The following is a 22,032-nucleotide window of genomic DNA, read 5'->3' as shown; positions in this document are numbered from 1 at the left end:
ATTGAGGCATATTTTCATAGAACTAGATGTCACTCTAAGTGTAAGTCAAAGCCTTAAAAATTTATCTTTTATTGTAGCTTTGATGTAACTTTTCATTTCAACTCTTGTAAAATGAATATTCATATGACGTCTTATTTGGGAATAAGCATATGTTCATTAAAAGACAAGCACCTAATTGTAGCGTCCCGGGACTCCCTGAAGACGAAAGAAGACACAATACTCGGGCAGAATATATATACTCAGCACAAAGAAGGTGTCTGGGCTATTGGCATGGCCCAAAAGGCCAGCCCACCTAGCGAGGTACAAGGGGGCTAATTCGAAGTACAAAAAGTGGCGCCTCACCAGAACCGAGGGATAAACCACTATCGTATTACATAATATCTAATCAAGGGTTTCTTTAAAAAATTATTTCGGTAATGTCCGCAACCATTCTTGATTGCTTCCTTCATTTATGAATGTATGTAATTCTCTTACTGTTATGATGGAGTGCGAAATCATAAACTGGATTTGAGTAATTTCACACGCCCTAAGCAAACTAAATACCATTGCGAATGTGGCAGTGTTTATTAGCACCTCTACAATTGCAAGGCAACTAGTGTTTAATGGTGAAGAAAATTTAAGGAAAGTCCAAGAGCACAAGAAGTCATGATGGGGATTCGGGGTTCTTAAGAAAAGAAACATAAAGAGCAAATGACAAGCAGATAACGCGTTGCTGTAATTGCGAAATTCTAGGCATTTCTAAAATAGTAAATGCCAATGTTTTGATGTTATCTTACGAACTTACTAGTCTCAAAACAATCGTCAAAGCATTTATAGGTGGAAAACACAAGGGGCCTTCTTATAGTAGTAAATTTTATTTCAGGCAGAAGGTAGAGCTGTATTTAAGATTTACTATCAATATTGTACAATTTTTGTGGTAACAGCTAAGCTATCTGTCCAGATCCTCTAAAGCAAATCAGCAATTTTCCACCGAAAACTGTAGCCTCCTGCGAAAATTGGCATTTTGATCCCTTTGCAGCCTCATGTGTCATTCGAGAAACGACAACCATGATGACAGTATTTGTCGAGTTAATTAGTACCATTGTATAATTATAAGAATGTGACTCATATAGCTGTTTAAGAGCAATTATCTAGATTAAATTAACTACTCAATTTCGCTGCATTAGGGGAACGGAACTCTTGAGCGATTTGTACAATCAACCCATGTTCCCAGCTTTTTTATGCCATTAGAATTTTACAAACGGCCGATTATACAGCGTCTTTTTAAATCCTAAAATTTAGTGTATATTTAACTAGGATACTTTAATGACTTTCCCTGCTGAAAAGTTTATGTGAGCCTTGGTTTGCGAGGCGCGACTTCCAAAGCACCTTGCTTTTCACATACCTGTACACGTGAACGGATGGCGAAGAGCAAGAATCACAGCACGCATCATCAAAGTACGTTTGTTAGTTTCATACGTAGCTTCGTAAAATAGATAGGAAAAATCACCGTAACGGTATTTACAGGCCTCCCAAACAGCGGTTCCCCTCTCTAAAAGGCGTAAGTTTGTCGTTGACCGCCCATCGTTTTTTTAGGTTGATCCAAAGTTTTTGAGGAATATGCGTTTTGCAAAAAAACACAACAAGAAGACGGTCAAAGTTTCCAAGCAGTGAATAACAAACATTTCCAGAGGCTTTTGTTGATTTTGTTTCTGATGTTTCATTGTTGGATGGTGCACGTTTCGGCTCTGAAATTGTTTTGGGGTTGCTAACCTGGGTCAAAGTTTCTTTTGCTAAGCTTATAGTGTCTAGTTTGAGGTGCTAGTTCAGTGGTTGACGGCGTTTGCGGTCTGTGGAACACGCGGTGGCGTCTTATAGCTATGACGGGTCGCATCGTATGCCCCCGGTCTCCACCGCATCCCCCTCTTTCTCGGCTGCGGCTTAGGGAATGCGAGTCTTGCAGCATCTGCTCTTTCGTCTTAGGCGTGGATGATTGCTCTTAGTGTCAGGGTCTTGGGACCGCTGGTGCTCTGAGTAACGGCAATCGGCGATTATGTTTTGCGGGTTGTCGTCGTGTTCAGTGTTGGTGGGGTGGGTGGTGATGGTTACTAGGGTCTATTGGGGGATGGTCGTCGGCGCGTGCGGCTCCGGTCGCCCACTCGGGGTTGTTCCGGTGCGGGTCCAATGGTGCTGGGGCGAGGTCTCGGTTGGGGGGGGGGGGGGCTCGATACTGTGTCTGTCGCATGATCTCGGGAGGGGCTGCGCAAGCCCTAGCTGGTGTGGTTTGCGTGACCGACTATGGGTCCTCCAAGTAGAGGGCTTTTAACTGAGATCGCGAGCGGTGGTGGGTGTGGTCGGGGCCTGTGGGGTCGGGTTGGCGCCTATACTAGGGGGTACTAGGGCACTTTGTGAGGATTGGTGCGGGTGTTACCTGACATTCCGAATGATGGCTCGGCTCTTTTCGTGTGATAGGCTCAGAAGAGCGTATTAGCTTAGCAAATAGTACCGGGGGGTGTGAATTCTGGGGTAACAGGTTGCAGTCGACACGCTCTGGTATTGGCGGGGAGGCCAGCTGGTATTAATAGAAATGACTAAAATCCAGCTTCCCTCGGTAGTTCCTACGATAGGCCCCGAGGTTTAGGATCCAAACACGGAAAGTCTCGGAATTCAAGTGTTTCCGGCCAATTATGTGCAATACTTAGTTCCGTTAGACCGCGTAAGAGCTCGTGAACGCAAAGAAGCATTCCCAGTAATCTGGAGCTGGTTTCAGGGAGCTGTGGAGATTTTGGAACAGGGTAGGATTTGCGCTTTCAGTAATTTTGTTTGAGATAACAACTTGCCAAGGGAGTTGGTTACCTAACGTCTCCGACAAAAATTTGCTTTGACCTTAAAAGTGTCGACTACAGCGTCAGTATCGTCAACTTGGAGTTGAGTGGAATCGACCTTTCAACTGAACTGTTGTTTTTGTGTGATCTATTTAACTCATCATTGCCAAAATCTGTATAGCGGACGGGCCTCGCTCCGACTTTCGGTAGATAATGTCTCGAACAGGAGGCTGTAAATCATTTGCCATCCGAACACCATATTTTCCCCACCGTGATTGCAGCTTTAGCGGGGGGCTTGCTAGAAGCTAAAACTCCTCTTTAGCGTATCGGAACGGAACTTAAATTTAGAATCTGGCACAACTGATATTCAAAGCTTGGCTCACATTAATGTGAGCCGGAACATTAACATAAAGTACAGGTAAAGTTAGGTCTTATCAGCGCCAACTTGAAACATTTTTAATCGGGAACGAAATTCACGTGTATTTACAAGACGCTGTGTGTAAGGAGTCGGTTCCTTATCTTATTTGCCGACAGAAGCACAAGTCGCTTAGATGAAACGGCTAAAATGATTTGAAGGATCAAACAGTTAAGTAGGCGAATGGACCAGTCATACCTACAGAAGTTGGATATTTTCCAGATTTTACGACACAAGAACAGAAAGTAAAATGTGCTGCAGAATCTGGTACTCACGGGCTAAAGCAGCATAGAAAGCAGTCCAAGTTCTGAGTACATGTGCTAAGTTAGCTCTTCTTAACGAAATAAGATACCGTGCTACTTGCACGGACGCTCTGTTTTGCTCTGATTTTCGTTTTTTTTGACAATTCAACCTCCGGCGCAAGATCTACTTGAGCTAGAGCCTGCTACAAAGTTTTTAACAGTGATTTTAACTGAAACAAACCAAAATATTTTCATTTTTGGATTAAACGGAGGGAACTATTAAGTAATGCAATGACAAACCCTACCCATGATCGCAAGAAAAGCAAAAAGAGATACCATCAGGATGTGAAAAACGATCCTCAAATGCGAGTCCGAAGAATAGCTTTATTCTAACAAATGTTGTATTTCAGATAAAAGACATAAATTGTGCCATTTTGATACAAATACAAACCCACAGAAACATAATTAGGTTGTGTTCTCATGGCAAGACGATATATTTTGCAACAAATAAACGCATTATTCCTACAGATGTTCCTTTTTTCCTGTAAACGATATTCACAAAAAAAGCAGATATCTGGAAGATAGTAATCATAATGACAGGCTTAACTTTGGGGAAGACTAGCCTAGCATTTGCCACCCGTCTCCGTAAGAGGCCCCGAGGACCCCATATTTCCTGACATTGAGTTGCATACTTATAACTGTGGGAAGTGTCATGGAATGAAGTAAAAAATGAACTTCAGGCTCATTGAGGATTTTACAGACATTTAAATACGAAGTTTGGATAAAGGCTGCCTAAAGATGCAAATGAACTTAACTAGTGTTCGTAGACGATTGCTCAATGGGTCCTATTGTTTAAGTGTCACAGGCGCAGTTTGAAAAGATGATTGGGGTGGAAGTCTGTGAATGCATGGAAGTGTTCAAACCGACTGATTTAACTCATTATAACTGCAAGAAGACCGTCTGGTTGGTCAAGTCAAATCGGATTACACTAAGATTTGCGATTAAACAAAGTAATGGAAACAACAAGAAGGAAGTCTCAGTTATTTACACTTTGTGGAAAACAAATCCATTTATGCTTTTTTGTTAGGTTTACTACAAATTCGACACCCTGATTATGGAACTATGCAAATATTGTCTAACATTTTGAGGCAGATTATTGAATAAAAGCGGCAAAAGTAGGTTTCGCGTCACAACTCACCTATTCACCTGTACAATCACCAGTGCAGTCGCATAGAAAAGCAATTTGCGGGCCTACAACTTTAGGGACATGGGTCATCTTCATTTCCTTATTTATGTCCAAAACAATCGTTCTGCATGACGCTGACTAGAAAAAAGCAAATATTGGACTTATTCAGTCTCCTAGTCGCTCTTATTAAAAAATGATATACAAAATGTCATAAGTTGCGCTTCAGAAAGTAAGACGACTACTTTATCCCTAAACCAGCGTCTGTGTATATGAAAACTAATAATTTACCTTTTTAAATAGTGGCCAGTAGACAGTAAAGCCGGTTCTTGAAGCTTTTACTTTTGGAAAATATACGTTTTAACGTCAATTCAATAATTCAGGCCTCAGAGTGAGTGACTAATGTGCGATGGGTAATGTCACGCATTTTATAGCCACACACCAATTTTCTGAATTATACTATCTCAGTGTACTGGTACTGCATAAGCCAAGTACCACATAAGGAAGTTCTCATAGACATAAGATCACAAATTTATAAGTGCACTCAGTGCAATAATGCAATCAGGTTGTCAACATCACAAATGACACGACGAAGGAAATAGGAGTATAATGAAAGACCCTGAGGAACAGGTGTGTCTGAAGTGGATGCGTAGATTAGAGCTTAATTTGGAAGGGTCGGCTAATGGTGGAGATTAGAGGCGAAGGTAAGGGGGACATGAATATGGGCGGGCTCGCAATCGCTGACGTGGCTCGCGCCGCCCCGCGTCCAGCCCTGCCTCGCCAGTGGTGACTTTGATGGAAAGTTTAGATATGTCCTACCAAAACACTGACATTCGTGAATATAAAAGTTGGCAAAAATGATTTAAATAAAACCGCGCGTATTGGCAAGCCCTTTGCTTACATGAACTAATCGAACGAATGAGGGTTCTGGAGAAATACGAATGTCTATTTCCACTGACTCTATCCAATTCTTCGTTTGCATCTGGAACCACGGGTAATTAACACTCCTGATCGCTATTGGTGATTGTTTTAGTAATGCATAATAATTTAATAAATTGGAGACAGCTGGTATTACTCACATTTAAAACTGGTGAAATTAGGCACCACAATTCAATATCGTCAAAAAAACTTGGATAGGTTATTCACGAATGACTAAATGGAATAGAGAGTGGTAGTTAGCATCGAGAAATTTGAAAACTCTGCCTGCAAATGAGTTAATGTAGCAATTTTGAACCGCCACTAACAACATCGGAATTGAACATTCAATTTTAATGGCAAAAAGTGCTCAGACTTGTAAGTATCTGAGGTAAAATGCATGGAGAGCCTTTCAAAATTTCCAAATACAGTTAGCTTTTGCTGACAATAGGGAAGGTTAATAACCTAATTTTACACTAAGGAAGAGAGGAATTGTAGCACTCTGTAACCAAATTATTATCATAAAGTTTATTGCTCCACAAAACTACATTTAGTTAAAACGCAATGCACTACAATTTTAGTGCTGCTTGAATGCACTTTCATAACTCAGCGCTTCTGTTTCGCTCATCTTTTTGACTGGCTAAGCAGCATTTACTCAAAACAGTTGTTTCAGGCTCCAGTCCATTGCTTTTATTTGCATGAATGGCTAACTCGGGTCTGTTAGAATGAAGCGAGTAAACCCTTTACAAGATTGTCATCAATCCCTTATTTTGGCTGGAACTGAGGCGTGCACCTGCATAGCCCTTCGTTACGTCAATAGCTGCATACGATTAGGTTGGGTATTAACTTTATTTGGCTACGTCTCCTGATTAATGAGGAATTTATCGAACTGCAAAAAATTAAAAGTGCTCAAATAAAATGAACGATTTTTCATGTGTCCAAATGTTACGTTTTGCATACCAACACCTTCCACATTCCACCCTCTAGCCTCAACTTTGCTGCCATTTTTTGTGTTTTAAAGCAAGTTTTTCACCAATAAGGTGGAATATTTCTTTTGCAAATCCGTTTTGTAGTAAAGTGGCACCTTTTAAGGGAAATTCAAGTTTAATTTTGCTAAACACTTGAGCAACAGAGTATAAATGGGCTATTATAGATAGCTTTAAGGAGAAAATATTGTGCTTACGATTGTCCAAGCCCTGACATTGAATTTGCAAGCCGTTAGTTGTTGTGGATAATTCGCGTTTGACTTAAACCGTGATGAATAATACACGAAAATTATGCGTTAGTAGACATTGAGAACCGCGCATTGAATGCCGACATTTAAGGCCGAGCAGATGAAAGAAATTGTAAGACTAAGGCTTAAATTGACACGGCAGCGACAGTCGGACCGTAGCATAAATATGGCCATTAGAGCCAAATTCAGCCGCTTATGTTCCATAATTTGACCTTGCTTTCATGAAAGCGATGGGCCGTCGGATATGTTAACCGAACAAAGGGCGTCTCCCTAGTGTGAAACGAACATTGACTGCAATGGAAGAGGGTAAAAATGTGGAAGGGAGTTCACCCAATTTATTGGTTCAGGCCCCCAATTAACAAACCCGATCATTATTGGCAGAGTTTACCGTGCAGCGATTAAAAAGACAGGACTTTCGGGATTCGTGAACACAATCAAACACATGTAAAAATAAGAGTTGACATCAATTGTTAATGCACGCTTATTTTATGTCCAAAAAAAATTAAGAATGCAACAGGAAGCAGCTTGATCTTTCATTCCCAGAATCTCATACGCATTTGACACACTGAGGATTGCCGGTCTTTTTCTCTCACCGGTTCCGGAAATAAGCGTAGTGCTGAAGGGAGACATTATTCAAAGCCGCATTCTACGCTTTTAATTGGTCTTAGATCACATTTGCTTATGTACTTAAGCCCCGTTCATTCTGTTGTTGGTCACTGAATGGGAGTGAATATAAACATAGATTGATTAACAGCCTGAATCATGATGAAATGCGGAAAGAACACGGCTAAAGTGAAAGTTGAAAATGTCATATACGCCAGAAGTATAGGGAAATTGATTACTTCTTGATAAAGATAGGGATATGTCTTAACCCCATGAGGATTTCGTGGCCTCAAATCATTCAGGGAATGGGGAGTGGTGTCATGACGTCCAAGAAAATGATTCACAGCTGATTTAATAAATTTGAAAAGCGAATAAAGCGAACCTTTCCGTTGGAGGAAAAAAATATGCACCCACTTAACAAATGCAGATATAAATGCTTATGGACTGGTAGAACTTTAAAAGAAACGGCACTGCCTAACTTCATTAAATATATCGGTAGTAGATTTCCTAGTGATCCCCATGCTAACTAAACAAATTAATTTAAAATAAAACGTTGGATTTGGAAAACACTTAAGTTAGGGAAGTTTAAAATTGGTAAAGTATCAGGTCTAATTCGGCAACATTCACTAATAAAAATATAATTGCTGGCAACAACTGTTCGCGTAATAAAAGGCGCTTACAAAGAGTTATTTGATAAGAATAGTTGTGTTCGATGTGTACTACTAACGGCAGATAATCTCGCAAAACCTTGAATTGCATGTATGTAATTTTTATCCTTTTAGTCACCTGCTATTTGAACGCATAACACCTTAAAACGTATTTAATCATAAATGTTGCATTGAATTCCACCACCCGGTTTTGACACCAAACATGTCATCCAGTGGGGAAAGTAAAGGCGAGTTGGTTGGGGTGTTCGAGTGTAATTGCTGCAGCATAAATGCTCAAAGACAAGGAACACAATAAACGCCGGAATTTTTCTAGGCTGCTAATTTTTGGCAATTTTTTGCCTCCGCGCAACATGTGGAATACTTTCAAATTTAATGGTGCATATCATTTACTATTTGGGATAATACAGACAGATTCAAAGTGTAAATGCAAAGGTAATTTAAATCACCCTCATACCAGATAAGAGTGTGATTCAATTCGCATTTCGTGTGGCCAATGCGATCGTACGAGAGGTACAAGGCAGTTTGTACACATGACACGTATTGGCATAGCAAATGGTGTAAGCCCGGTCGGCCAAAAGCATTAAAATGACATTGGCAGTTATGAATTGATAAAACGAGACGCAACTCCACAGTTTGGGCCAGTAAGAAGCAATGGGAAAATGGAAGGGAGTAATTAAACACACAAATAAGGTGATTCCCATAGCACCATATCGAAAAGGGGTGTATGAATAATTGAGCTATGCAAAAATAAGTTTTTATTTTACGATTATAAAGAAAACGTAAGGAGGGTTCGAACTTGAAACGCAATCAAGTTGCCAATCAGTCGTCCCAAAATTCAGTAAAGCTCTATCTTTGTAGTCAATCCTCAAATGTGTGTTCCCTTTTAACTCCGCTAAGCGCCTTCACAATTTATGATACTTGAACAGTGAAGCATGGTGGCATCGCGTGCCCGTGTGAAACAGCTCAATGACGCTCCTCACCTTCGTGTGTACTAAAAAAATAGCTAATGAAATATTGAAGCAAAGCAAGGTCATACCTTTGGGAAATGGGAGCAGCTATTTCGCATTTAAACTCCTGAAATGGAACTAAAATGTTGAACCAATTTTATTAGAGATTAGTGCTTCCATAAGATTACCGCCTATTAATTTTGGCCCAGCACAATCCAACATTAGCGCTAAATGATGGCAGTTAGCATTCATAATTCCTCTGCTGCTGACAAGTTTTTTAGTTTTTGAACTAACGATAGTTTATCTTTGTGAAATTGTGCGCGGAAGAAGTCAAGACAATGCCCTCAGTCAAAGTTAGCCCATATTTTATAAGGTGAAAATCATTGCGATTCATGTCACAAAGGTTGACTGGATTATTCATACCACAGAATGCATTCCATGATCTATGTTAGGATTGAGTCTGGGCAAGAGTACTCTAGGCTTTAGGCTCTAGGGTTCATTGGTCATAACAGGACAAGGACGCCTATTAGCAGTCCAAAGCGAGATACAAAGTAGAATGTATGACCACAGTTGGTGCTTAGTCTTCGATTAAGAAAAACAAAGCGTGAATTACAATGGTGTTATTGTGGAAGGTAGAGCATATTTTCCTAGCCTAACGCTGTGCTCGGAATCCAAATGCCAGTTTAATTTTTTGGGGCAAGAAAGTACGGAGTTCATCAAAGCTAACAAAACAGATAAATCGCACACATGTAAAGCATTCTTGAACAAAAATGCAATTTTCACAAATTGGTAAATGTCGCCAATTAATTTGGATGCCACAAGTTGATCCATTAAACTTTGTAAATTATGAAATCAACACGATAAAGTGTTGATAAAACTGTATTTGACATGATATGAGTATGACGTGATCCCCAAAGATTCTGCCTTAAACGTAAGTGAGTGTGATTTTGATTGGATAAAATTACAATTAGCACTCACTACACATTTATGTACGAATGTCTTTACTGTGCATTAATTGGAATTAGTTTAATCTCTGTCGCTAAGGTGACGTTGAACCATTCCCAATTTTTATCCAAAATGGCGGCTTAGAGCGGAATGACAAGCACGTCTTCTTCACACGAAGTTTTTGCGTATACCTTGATGACGATTGGTAAAATCTAGGATTCAGAGTGGCAACTGTATTTGCAGTGATATTTCCAACAATAAAAACGCTCCCGGTGATTCAGAACCTCTTGGTAAACATGAACATTATTGTAATGTGCCATCTAAGGCCTATCCGATGGTACCGCAGCCAGACGCAGGTCAAACAGGTGACTCGCTGGTGGTGGACGCGCTATGGACTGAATAGATGTTATATGGTAAATGGTGACATGTTAAAAACGCTAGGCGATATTGCATGCTTTTAGCTCTGATATGGTGAAATTTGCATTCATAATTGAAAAAGACACTTATTTATGACTGCTTAATACCTTTAACTCTCCTAGTTGTAGCAAGCGCTACCTTGTCTAGATCAGTTAATTGTTAAATCATTTTACTGGGAAAAGCCGGAAACACTCAACCTAATTCTTTAATAAAGTGTAAGTTTATTCGCAAACTCCATTGAAACAATGACTGCGTAATCTAACTGGAGCTTTTATGTTTTATTTGAGATTATAAGGTTAAAACTACCCGTTCTACTAGTTTTGGCAAATTTTTGAAAACTAATATTTTTAAATCGTGGCAATCAAGGGTTAAATATAAATGTGCTACCATCGGAAGCTTGATAATTTCCAAGTTACGAATTTTTTCCATTTTATATATAATATGTGCTTTTGTTCTTGGACAAATTCATTGCTTTTAACAGGCAACATTTCACCAAAGGCGCTCCTGAGGCTCCAAAAGTAGTTGCATTTAAAGATAGTCGCAAACTCATAGAGTGGTGAAAAAATAAGCCATTTGGATACCTCTAGAATTTTGTCCTGGCTACTCAAATCCGGTTCATTTTCAGCGACTGAATGGTTTTGGAGAAATAAGTGTGCCTGAATGATACGACACAAGAAAGTTGGTATAATATGCCTAGAAAAGATTTTTATAATGTGGAAGCCATCGTCCTCAGCATGGCGGCAAAAGGACGGTTCATTTTTACAATAATCGCTGCAGCAATCGCTTGCAGGCGAGGTCACCCTGCTAATGTAGTGAGGCGAATATATAAAAGACTTGTCTTGCAATTAAGTTTTTTTTTTTTACTTCATGACTTCTAAAAATGCCATAGAATACCTTATCGACATTGGTTGGAAAGTCATGAAGTTGAAAAGGGCCTTAACTGCACACCAACTCTTAAGTGAGGCGCAAAGGAAAAGTCAAATCACTTAGTCGTGTCCAAGTGCACTTTCGCAAGCAGTCAATGGGAGTCTTCACTAAATCCCTCAAACTTGGCTTCTACTGTCTACGAAAGGTAAACTAAACGGTAAAAGTTGAGACAGGAGATTTTTTTGCACTGCGGTCGGTATTGCACTCTCCACTTCTTGTTTCGCGCCCTAAAAACATGAGTGCAGAAGGTTGGCTCACTTACTCAAATACGCAATTCTCCATTAAAAAAGTGCAATTCTTGCCCAAGTATGTGAAATGGAGTTCTCTCATGAGTCGCATTTGAGCAGGAACTCATAGTATTTTGCTTCCAACTACAGAGTAAATTGGGTCCAAGACGACCGCGGTGTGCAACCGAAGCACGTAACTGTTAAATAAAAGGCAGTCATTCCACCATGTAATTGCTTATAACAATAAATAATTAAGTGACTTACTTTAAGCGACAGAAAGCAAAAGCATATTATCTAAAATGGAGACATCAAATTTCGAAGTCGTTGGGTCAAGTAAGTGGATGAAAACCATACTGAATTTTGACAGAACAAATTATGATCATGACGAAATGGTTGTCAACGTCCATTTTGGCAAAAGGCGTCGCACATATCTCGCCCCTTGGTATAATGTAGAAAATCGAGGTGTTTCAAACTACTAAAATGCAAAATAAGACGACTGTGAATTTAGTGCGAGGCAGAATATTCTCATTATCCCAAAAAAGTAATTTAAACATCGGAATGAGGTCACTTCAAAAGGGCCTTAGCAACGTAAGTCCCCATTAAGCAAAGTATGTGCGCATTTAACCGAAAGCTATTAAACTTGGTCGTTTGGGATTTTCAACAGCAGGACACATCTTCTATTGATAGAAGTGACGTTGATCTGGATGCAAAACAGATTTTTCCATCCTCAATCCTCTCTTTGCATGATTGCAATGGTCTCCACTAGATCACGAGGTACCATGCAAAGTCATATGCCACTCATTTGTCGGAACCATAATAGTTGATATGTCCATCTACTGTGGCATGTATTATGTAAACACAAATAAATTGTGTCAGAAAAGAATAGTTTTAAATCATCTTAATACCTCACGAATTGTGCCAAAACTCCTATAGTGTATGCGGAAATGCTTAATCTAAAACCTAATACTTGGTTTTACTCTGCGCCCGAAGTTTCTGACTGTTGCTTAAGGACATAGTATTAATGAGTTTTACCCAGAAAGTCATAAGAAAGTGTTCGTTTTCCATTTGACATTCTTACGAGCAAATTATAAGTTTCATCAAGCAGGTTGGCCAAAACTTATTCGAATGTGGTCACTTTGGATCAGTTAAATAGGACGTATAAAAATAAGCTAGGAATGTGTCGGAAAGACAATGCGTATTTGGACTATAGATTTGTGCCGATTGATACTTAAAAAGATCTCTTGCCTCAAAGCTTGGCGAAGGCAAGAAAAACCAATCTAGAAGTTGCAGTCCATTGGGTAGAAACCAACCAATCCCGGAATTTCGATGGACCAGCCAAAAACCGCGTCACTAGTCAGTATGTGCCCGTGGTTATTGGGATAAAACAAACCCACCGCGACAGACACTTGATTTGTGCGAACAAAAATCAAAGTAATTTGGGATTAACTCCGAAATCCTGATGCATATAATGGAATTAACGCCAAATTACGTGGAAGTATAGAAACATAGTCCTGGATATATGCTCAGTCGTAAGTTACCTTGCTTCTAAGCTTTACATTAATTTTATGCATTGCTAGGTTCATAACATAAAAATAGCAAAAAGAGGTTTTATAAATCAATCCGCGTCTATAATGTAATATATTCAAATGCGTATTGGTATAATGCATAGCGAAATTGAATTGGTTTTAAATATTCCCCCTGAAATCCAAACAGGAGTCCGCCCAGGGAAACATTACGCTAAATAGCTGAGCACTTCGAAATGCAAAAAAGTCCAGCATGTTGCACAAACCAAAAAAGCCTTGACATAAAAGTATTTTATAGGGCAATTACTGGAATATTTCGCTGAAAGTGCAACGCGGAATTTCACTGGCAGATTCAGTCGAAACTATTTTAAATGCTTTTAGAACCGAGCATCATTGTACAAAATTTATTGCGAGAAGAATATAGTAAATTTTCATATGTGGATCTGGTACTTTGTCAAAAAAATCGTTTTGCTTTAGACCTCGAAATCGCAATTTCAATTTGATTTGCAGTGGAAACTTTAAATTACACGAGGCAGTTCCAAATCATGGAGAGACTAGTGAATGCAACTTGCCATGGCCTTTGGAGCCTTGATGCCAAAGCACCCCTCTGCATCGTTCGACTATGCGGGATTCAGGAGCGTTTGCCTTACTAGCACAAAACACTACATGAATGATGGCTACTAAATAACGTTCATAATGGGCGTTGACTGATAACTGGTACCTCGTAACGACAATGGTTGTCGCTTAGTCCATTACTTGGTATTCTTTTCATTAGACTAAACAAATCACTCCTGCTCTGGTATATACTATAAATACATTAATGGCAAAAACATTTCATCATGCAATATATGTAAATCTCTGTATCAGTACAGCGTTTCAAAATATTGGAAAATTCTATCCAGAAGCATTTATCTGGTTATTGCCTTTATGCCCATACTACTAAGTTTGATGTATGAAGTAGCGAAGAAACTTGTGAGGATTTAGCATTGGTACTTTGCATTCATAATCAACATGGAAAGTAAGATGCGACATGTTTAAGTATAATCAAACAACTCCTCGGAGATAATATGAGCGTATTTACCTTTATATCAAAGAAGACCGGTGGCATTAATAATGTTTGTCCCTAACGGTAACAGATTTGCTTCGCATGCTCATTCCGCCAGATAATCGTTGATTTGCATGCATGAAATAAAAGTGGCGAAAAATACTTTCGCGTGTAAACCTACGCAGCAGTGAACCTCGTAATGTACGCAGTAAGATCAAGGTGAACTAAATGTCAGGAGCTATTAGTGTTGTATAGCATAAGAATTACATATGATTCTTTGTTTGTGCAGATGAAATTTGAATTCTGAAATGTTTTCCCAAAGGTGAGGTGGTCGCCCAGATTAATGTAGCGTGGGAGAGTTAAGGGCAAATGTGATGTTATGCCCTTAGTTTAAGTAGTAGTGGAAAACAAAAGTGTCTGACTCCAAAACACCCCTGAATGTGTTTGGACTTACTTTATTTGTATAAAAAAGAGAGTGGTCAAGTTAATTTTCGACTTGCGAATTCTTGCGGCTGCAATATCGGTACACTACGAACAGTGGTTAGCAGTTGCCAACACTAGTGGCTTCGTTCGGGTTGGAGATCTAGTGTAATCACAGTACGCAGTACAGCACAATGCTTGCTAAAAATTTATGCGTTAGCATTAGTTAAAAAGGCACACAAAGTGAATATTTTCCGAAAATCACAAAAGGTGCTTTTAAAGACAAGTGCTGGCGGTTCCTTTTAACGTACTCATTATTGCCCAAAGAGCTTCTTTAGAGCCGTCACTGATAAATCCATCATGCCATTTACCTTCTCAAATAGAAAACTATCCTAAATTTTCAAAAGTTCAATAGTTGTGCCCTTAAGTTCTCGTTGGAGGGCGAATTTGAAAAGCGGTAAGTGTTAGAAAACAGCCCAATTCCACATGCGCCAATGAAAATTCTTTTAAGTTTTTACAAAACACGCGACTTTTATAACCGGAATATTTATTCGACAGTCAAAAATCCACTTCCTGAGTTCCTAATTACTGATAAAGATTACTTTGGTCTTTTTCTCAATTTGAAACGTTGTTAGAGAAGATGGTTCGAAATTTACTTGGCGTAAGTGACTTTGTATCCTAACACAAGTAAAAAGGGGGCATAAAAAGAGGCAGCTCTTTACTCAAATTGCAAAAATCATTGGATTCTTCGCATAATTAAGATGCCATTCAAACATAAATCAACATTTTCAGGCCTACTAATAGCGGACCTGATGTCAAAATTTCATGGTAATGCACTAGGCACACTTCCGGTTCCTGAGAAATATTCCATACCCACAGCATAGCACATTACAGAAGGCGTAATTTGAAAAATGTTATGGTTATGAAAGACTTAACAGCTCTAGCACATGCACATACACCAGGAAAGGATTATAATAAGTAAGTTATAAACAATAAAGGCACAAATTCTGCTTAGATTCCGGCTTTTTGAGTCCTTTTAACTAACCTTATGGAACACCATGTACGCCTTTTGCAGGAGATCATACTATGGACTAAGTGTCATGACCTAACTCAATTTTATCACACCATTCATTTGATCTCACAATACACTCCATCCATGTATATTTGTATCTATACAATTATATACATATGTGTCCGAAACTACAAATCCATTTTATGCAAACCGAATAAGCAGTAGAAGTGCCTTTGGCCGAATTTATCACGAAAGGCAAACACCCAAAGTCTAACTTAACCATTTTTCACAAACGCAAGCTTTCGATTTTCGAAAGTCCTAATGCTCTATGCAATATGCACGTATATTATATCAATCTGTTGACGACGCTTATCACATTATTAAAACAGCTTAAAAATTTTTGAAATAAAATATTCCACTGACAGTCAGAGGATCTGAAATTGGGTCACTTTTTAGCCTTTCTGATTAAATTTTAACATGATTAGATGTTTTGCATAAAAAGTAATTTTGGACGAGAGGTAGTAACCGCTATAACCGTCCACTTTTTACAGCGAAAATGCAAAACCACACGTCTGCCGCGTCTGCCTACATTCGTCCTGGAACACCCGGCGATGTAGTCAACCTCTGCATCGGTGGGCGCCTGTTCATCACACGGCGGGCGACACTCTACCGCCTCCCGGACAGTCGTCTCTACATGATCGCGACACAGGGCGAGGAGGCTGCTCGGGCCGCCTCACAGAAACACGAATACCGCTCCCAACTGTCCTCAGACAGCCAGTACACCGGTGAATACACTGTTGGCGGTGCTACATTGCTTCCGAACCCTGTCGCCTCCTCTCTATTTGGCAACAAGGATTTGATATCAGCCGCAGCTGTCTGCAAAAACCAACTCTACAATACATCTCCAACCGAGAGTCACTCCACCCGCACGATGGATAATAACCACTCGTATCCTGGCACCCTTTTACAGGATAAAGCAAGCGTTGCTCCGCAGCCCGTGTACTTCTTTGATCGGGACCCCGAAATCTTCCGATTTGTGCTGGACTATTACCGCACTGGAGAGCTTCATCTGCCGACAAACATTTGCGGTCCATTTGTTAGGAAGGAGCTGATTTTCTGGGGTATCGACGAGTCTCTGATCGATCCCTGTTGCATGCCTGCCTACATGCGGTACGATGAGGAGAAGAGGACCAAGAAAACACTTTTTCGAGATTGTTTTGAGGATATTGATTCTATGCAAAATCTGGTCAAGTTTTCCCGTGGGTGGAAAAAATGGCGATACAGAATGTGGCTCTTTATGGATCACCCTACGTCATCATTTGCTGCTCAGGTAGGTCTTATATGCTATAAAATAAAAATTTATACTAAATGGAAAGGAATGAGCTAGGCACTAAATAAAAAATTGGAAATTTACGAATATTTCAGAGTCGCTCAATCTCTGATCATATTCTATAATGGTTTTTAATCGCCTATTTTAAAATCAAATGCAATACTTAACCAATTAAAACCTCCAATTGAAAAATACTTATAAGATCAAGTTAGCAGCTTCCTGCATAGTTTCGAACTTTGAAGCTTGCTCACAACCCGAAATCCTATTTTGCGATATTTGCTCAAAGCTTTCGATTTCTGCAAACGTCTTTAGAAAGCAAATTTCATCCTCAGTAAACTCTAGCTTCTATAGCTTTATTTTCATAAGATCAATAGGTTTTCAGCCTCTGTCCTCCTGTGTACCTGAAAAGTACAAAGTAGTCTTGACGATGTAAACTGGAATATCTGTTCCATGACATTTTACGTAGAGATCTTCTTTCACGCAGTTGAGCCTTTACATGGCAGCTTTATTTTTCATGCAAAAATATGGAAGTCTGTTATCCAAATTCAGAGATCAATTTTATAAGAGTGGATTTGCGTACCATCTATTGTTTGTGTCGCGTAGACTGGGAAGGCGACAGTGAATCTATGAATTTTTTTCAGTTAGCTATCTCCAAACAAATATCCAGAGTTCTGCATTAAAATTTGTAAATATTCTAAGGGGTCAGGAGGCTATAAAATTTCATAAAACATCCATGTTTTTCCATTTTGAAAGGAAATCAAAATTATGCGTTCAATAAACAGAACGGGAGTTTTTATGCAAATAGCACTCTCCTTCAATCTTTTTATCATCATGGCTTTGGCAGTTGAAATAGAACCAAATTAACAAACAATTTTAATGGCTAGTAAGAGTCTTCCTAATTAACCAGAAATGATTATTTACTGAAAGGTAAAACACGTCTCTGCTGAAAAAGGATGAAGAGCACTTGAAACAGCAATTTTTTGGAAATCAGGAAGCCAACTCTGGGTAGGAAAGTGAGCTAAAATAAAATCCTGCTGTAGTTGCGATTTGTGTTTAAGCTTTCAGTAGTTATTAAAATTGTGAAAATGATTTTTGGCATGCAGCTCTTCGGCACCTTTGCCCGTAATTTCTACTCACGTAGTAGTCTTTGGTTATGGCCTGTGTAATTGGCGATGTGATTGCTATTGGCGGAACTGCCTTGGAGGTAACGGGCATTTTATCTTTCAAAATGCATGCGCTTCGCGATTGCACCGTCTGACATCCACCCTCGCGGCCTTCGATTTTTAAAGTTCTGTTGGTGGCCAATCGTGTGCGTCAAGTGGCCGAGACCCTTGTTTGCGTCACTTAACCTGCAATCTGCAGCAGCGAATGAGATGCTCTTGTGTGCAGCGCCTCCATAGGCGGAAAGCAAGGCACATATTATCATAAAGTAACTATGTAAGCTTAAGAAAACATGGAATGTGTATCAAAACTCTGCTCCACTAAGCCAAAAATAATCCCCTCCAAACCTCGGCTAATTATTCCCCAGTCAAGCCGCTTATTCCACTGCATGACTGGTCGATGTTAGCCTAAAATTTCGGGGAAGGTGGGACGTCTCCTATGCTGACATCGGACATGTTCAACACAAGGTTGCCATAAAAATACTAATTAATTTTATTACTCCTCTGAAGTGTGCCTAGGACTTCGAACAAATGCCAAGCAGCTTGGACTACTTTTTAAGGAATGCAAAAACCGAGCACAGATAAACTGAAAAGCCGTTTATTAACTCACAAACAACAAATCTCTGATAACAGATAAGTTGATCAACACCGCGCTAATTAAAATCATAACATATATAGACGTTAATCTTCATTCCACTTTTTCTAAAATCATGTGCTTAAATTATCATAAACTTGAGTTATTCTGTGTTTTAAGGAATTATTGCGAGATTCCAAGTCAAAATGGATATCCGCAATTACCAAAAGCTTTTGACAATCTTTTCTTAAGAAGAAGTAAGTTAATGGATGTCTCCGACTTCCCCAAAGCTGCACAATTAATTTAAAACAAAGTTATCAAATCTGATCTGATTAAAGGCATAGTATTTAAAGGAAAGATCAGCGAGTGAACTTAGGAGCCAAAAGGAAAAAGGCAGATTTCAACAAATTCGCCAGGGAATTTTGCATACTAAACTTGAGCATTTACTATGCTTCCTGTCATTTTGCAGGCAGCAACAGTTTCCCTCGAATCTTTGCTTAACTAAAACAAGACTAATGTACTATTTGGGTACTAGCCTTGTTCTCAACTTGATGGAAAGCTCATTCTGCCTCACGGATATTTGACAGATGGCCTTTTGAAGTACAGATTTGTGAAGTCTTCCCATTGCAACACCACTTGCTTAAGGCTTTTGGGAACACTCATGACATTTGCATTTGAATGTTCTTTCATTGATTAGTCAACTGACATTTATAGTAGCCAAAATTTCTCCGCATTAATTGTGTTTTCCCTATTTTTTAATACAAAAATATTGGGAGCAAGTAACTAAGATGTTACGATGATTTAAGACAGGCACCTGAACCAACTATTTGTTATGGTTAATAAACTTTTACATTGTGTTTTGTCAATGTTATGTTCATTCTTACCAATCTTATATTAGTTCCCCATAGTTTGACAAGTGAACGATTACTATCAGCTTTAGGACTGCCCAAGCTCTAAAGTTTAAAAGGCTTAATCATTGTTTTCAACTCTTCTGAAGGCGACGTTTGTTTTGTTAAGGCTATGCATTGCCACATGGAGTGTTTAACTCCTTATTTGAGGTATGTGACCTTGGCGTTTAATGCTTGTGGTGGTTTATTTTCGTGCAAACGACGCACTTTCTGAGTGAATGGAATGCAAAGCTCGGTTAAAAAGGTGGCTAGTAGTAGGGCGCATTCAACCAAACTCGTATTATTTTTGACAAGCGTTCTTGAAATGGAAGTGGGCGCACCACATAGCGGTGCGTTTCGCATTATCGTTTGATTGTGCCACACCTCAGTGCACACGCAATCGCTGCTCTGGCATCGGTATGCTCCGGCCATCACCTGTACTCATGCCATCGGGTGCCAGTTTCGGACCAAAGAGCAGACTTTACTTTTGACTATTGTGGGAATGGGAACTGAGGCAGCAGTCGCCTAACTCTATTGTGGGATGAAATTCCATCTTTTAATCCACTTTCACAGCACGTTTGGACGTTTAGCCTATAATTCAGGCAGCTCATCAAGTTGCAAATCTGATTTTCGAACAAAGTGATTAACCACACATCATTTATGCGAACACAAATTATGCATTTGTTCAGAATTTAATCCTTTTGTCCTTGTAATGAAAGCAAAAGATGCTAATGTACGAAACTACACATTTATTTCGTGGAGCCTTAAATGGTAATGGTAGAGCCGTTTGATGTCATTGACAAAATCCTTTATCGACAACCGAAATGAAGGTAATGTAAATGCATGGAAAACTGTAGATAACCCTTAATTCGCCTAGACCTAAGTCAATCCGAATATTTCGCTTTCGGGTAGCCATAATAATTCCTTAAAAGCTTAAGAATTGAGAAAAATCCAGTAATACATTTCTAAATTGAAATTGACTTTCTCATTTTCGGCAGCACTGAGCATTTCGTAATGTAATAGCGGGACAATTTACGTGGTAAAGTCAAATCAGTTCCTCAGTACCGTTTGTCTATGTTTATGAAAGAAGCCATTACCAAAACCCTTAACTTGGAAGTGCTTTGTTCGATTTTAACACTGGTAAATATGAAGGAGTTGAGATTTATGGGAAGCGGGAAGCATATTAGAATGAAAATGGGCGTTTGGTAGAAATTACTAGTTGCCTCGACTTGATGCCGCTCAGCAATGATAGTCCTTTAATAGCCGCTTAGTTAACTACATCCGAAATTCTTATACTTTTGCAAGCCTACCTTTGAGCTAGGCTTCTGATGTAGCCGAGAGAGATTAATTATTAACGTTAACGTGTCTGAAAACGTGTTGGTGGGGCTAGGATGTTCCGCCTTATTATTTTCGACGATAAGAGACTAATAAAACACTAAGTTTGCCTAACATAACAGTGGTGCTACACAAGAACTAGTAAAAATGCAAATGATGGACTCAAATTGGCTATCTTACCTATTCTTTCCTTGGCTCCTAGTTAAATCACGTTTCAGTTGAAATGATTTTACAAACTATTCATTCCCCCCTATTAAACCAAATTTAAATCCCTTTGTCTTTCACGAATAAATTATTTAGCAAGATAGTGAATGTCAAACTTGGAATGCAATTCTCACCCAATTTCTCTCATTACCAAGAATGGCCTGCAGAAAGACAAAATTTTTCATTAACCATTGTTGAGATGCGATGCGCAAATAACCACCACATTTCATATCCATGTGAGATTTGTTTAGCTTGAAACATTTGCTGCAACATCGCTTGACTAATATAATGCATAAATTTTGCAACTATGGTAGGTTAAATGGAAATATCTAACGTTGCTTTGTCACACAAAGCAAAAATAAACTCAGGGGATCCAAAAAGGTAGGTAACGCAATTTTCTGATAAAAACCTAAATAGCCACTTTAGTTTAATGAAACCCGCTTATTTGGCAAGAACTTGTGCGAGTCTTCTACTAAGATGATATAATCGCAGCCATGCGAATATATCAACCCATTATCTTTTAAAGTAATAGATTTGGATTAACCAACAAAATGACTTTCACGGGTCAAGTCATGGTTGAGGTGCATTACTGTTGAGAGAAAGTTGTCAGCGGCAGTAGAGGAACTAGTGTGATTGTGGTGATTTTGTCTGCTTCTCCATTTCTGGGGTAAAGGATGATGCTAAAAATATTAGATGAGATAAATAAATAGCAATTACTTAAAGGACCGAAAATGACACTTTACGAATTGCGGTCAAGCGCCACTCCTTTTACCCTCCTGTGGCCAATATGTTGTAGGTGAGTTAGCAGTTCCCAGTTGATGGTAGTGCGCAATTTATGGCAAGAAAGTGAATGCACATTCAGGTAAAGTTAATATGTGAAACTAATCTAAAGGTCAACTTTATTTACAGAAGGTGGCTATTCTTCACAAAAGACAGTTCTGGATTTAAAAGTGTAAATCCAACTGGCATCGTTCTTTTAATGTTGCCTAATTATCATGGTAACTAGAAGCTCTAA

At 39.2% G+C, this 22,032-nt stretch overlaps 3 protein-coding genes across 3 annotated transcripts; 2 read left to right on the top strand and 1 right to left on the bottom strand. All coding sequences in view use genetic code 11, as the record gives it.

Moving 5' to 3' along the window:
- Positions 1–1,400: 1,400 nt before the first annotated feature.
- Positions 1,401–1,653, top strand: EGR_00110 (60S ribosomal protein L29; the record flags this gene model as incomplete). Its single annotated transcript, XM_024489359.1, has 3 exons — positions 1,401–1,437; positions 1,476–1,540; positions 1,576–1,653. 3 exons carry the CDS (start codon positions 1,401–1,403, stop codon positions 1,651–1,653), a joined length of 180 nt encoding a protein of 59 aa, XP_024356037.1.
- A 4,895-nt stretch (positions 1,654–6,548) lies between these two features.
- EGR_00109 (hypothetical protein) lies at positions 6,549–13,194 on the bottom strand (the record flags this gene model as incomplete). The annotated part of the gene is made up of 8 exons (XM_024489358.1): positions 6,549–6,716; positions 7,876–7,922; positions 9,045–9,149; positions 9,200–9,300; positions 9,739–9,846; positions 10,761–11,029; positions 11,792–11,821; positions 13,066–13,194. The coding sequence occupies 8 exons, from the start codon at positions 13,192–13,194 to the stop codon at positions 6,549–6,551; spliced, it is 957 nt and encodes a 318-aa protein (XP_024356036.1).
- Positions 13,195–13,421: 227 nt separating this feature from the next.
- On the top strand, positions 13,422–17,635 carry EGR_00108 (hypothetical protein; the record flags this gene model as incomplete). Its single annotated transcript, XM_024489357.1, has 6 exons — positions 13,422–13,496; positions 13,826–13,965; positions 14,009–14,068; positions 15,308–15,343; positions 15,395–15,493; positions 17,503–17,635. The coding sequence occupies 6 exons, from the start codon at positions 13,422–13,424 to the stop codon at positions 17,633–17,635; spliced, it is 543 nt and encodes a 180-aa protein (XP_024356035.1).
- Between the last annotated feature and the right edge of the window lie 4,397 nt (positions 17,636–22,032).

Source organism: Echinococcus granulosus, assembly GCF_000524195.1.
Source record: "Echinococcus granulosus chromosome Unknown EG_S00001, whole genome shotgun sequence".
NCBI classification, from domain to species: Eukaryota; Metazoa; Platyhelminthes; class Cestoda; order Cyclophyllidea; family Taeniidae; genus Echinococcus; species Echinococcus granulosus.
This window is presented reverse-complemented; position numbering and strand designations above follow the sequence as displayed.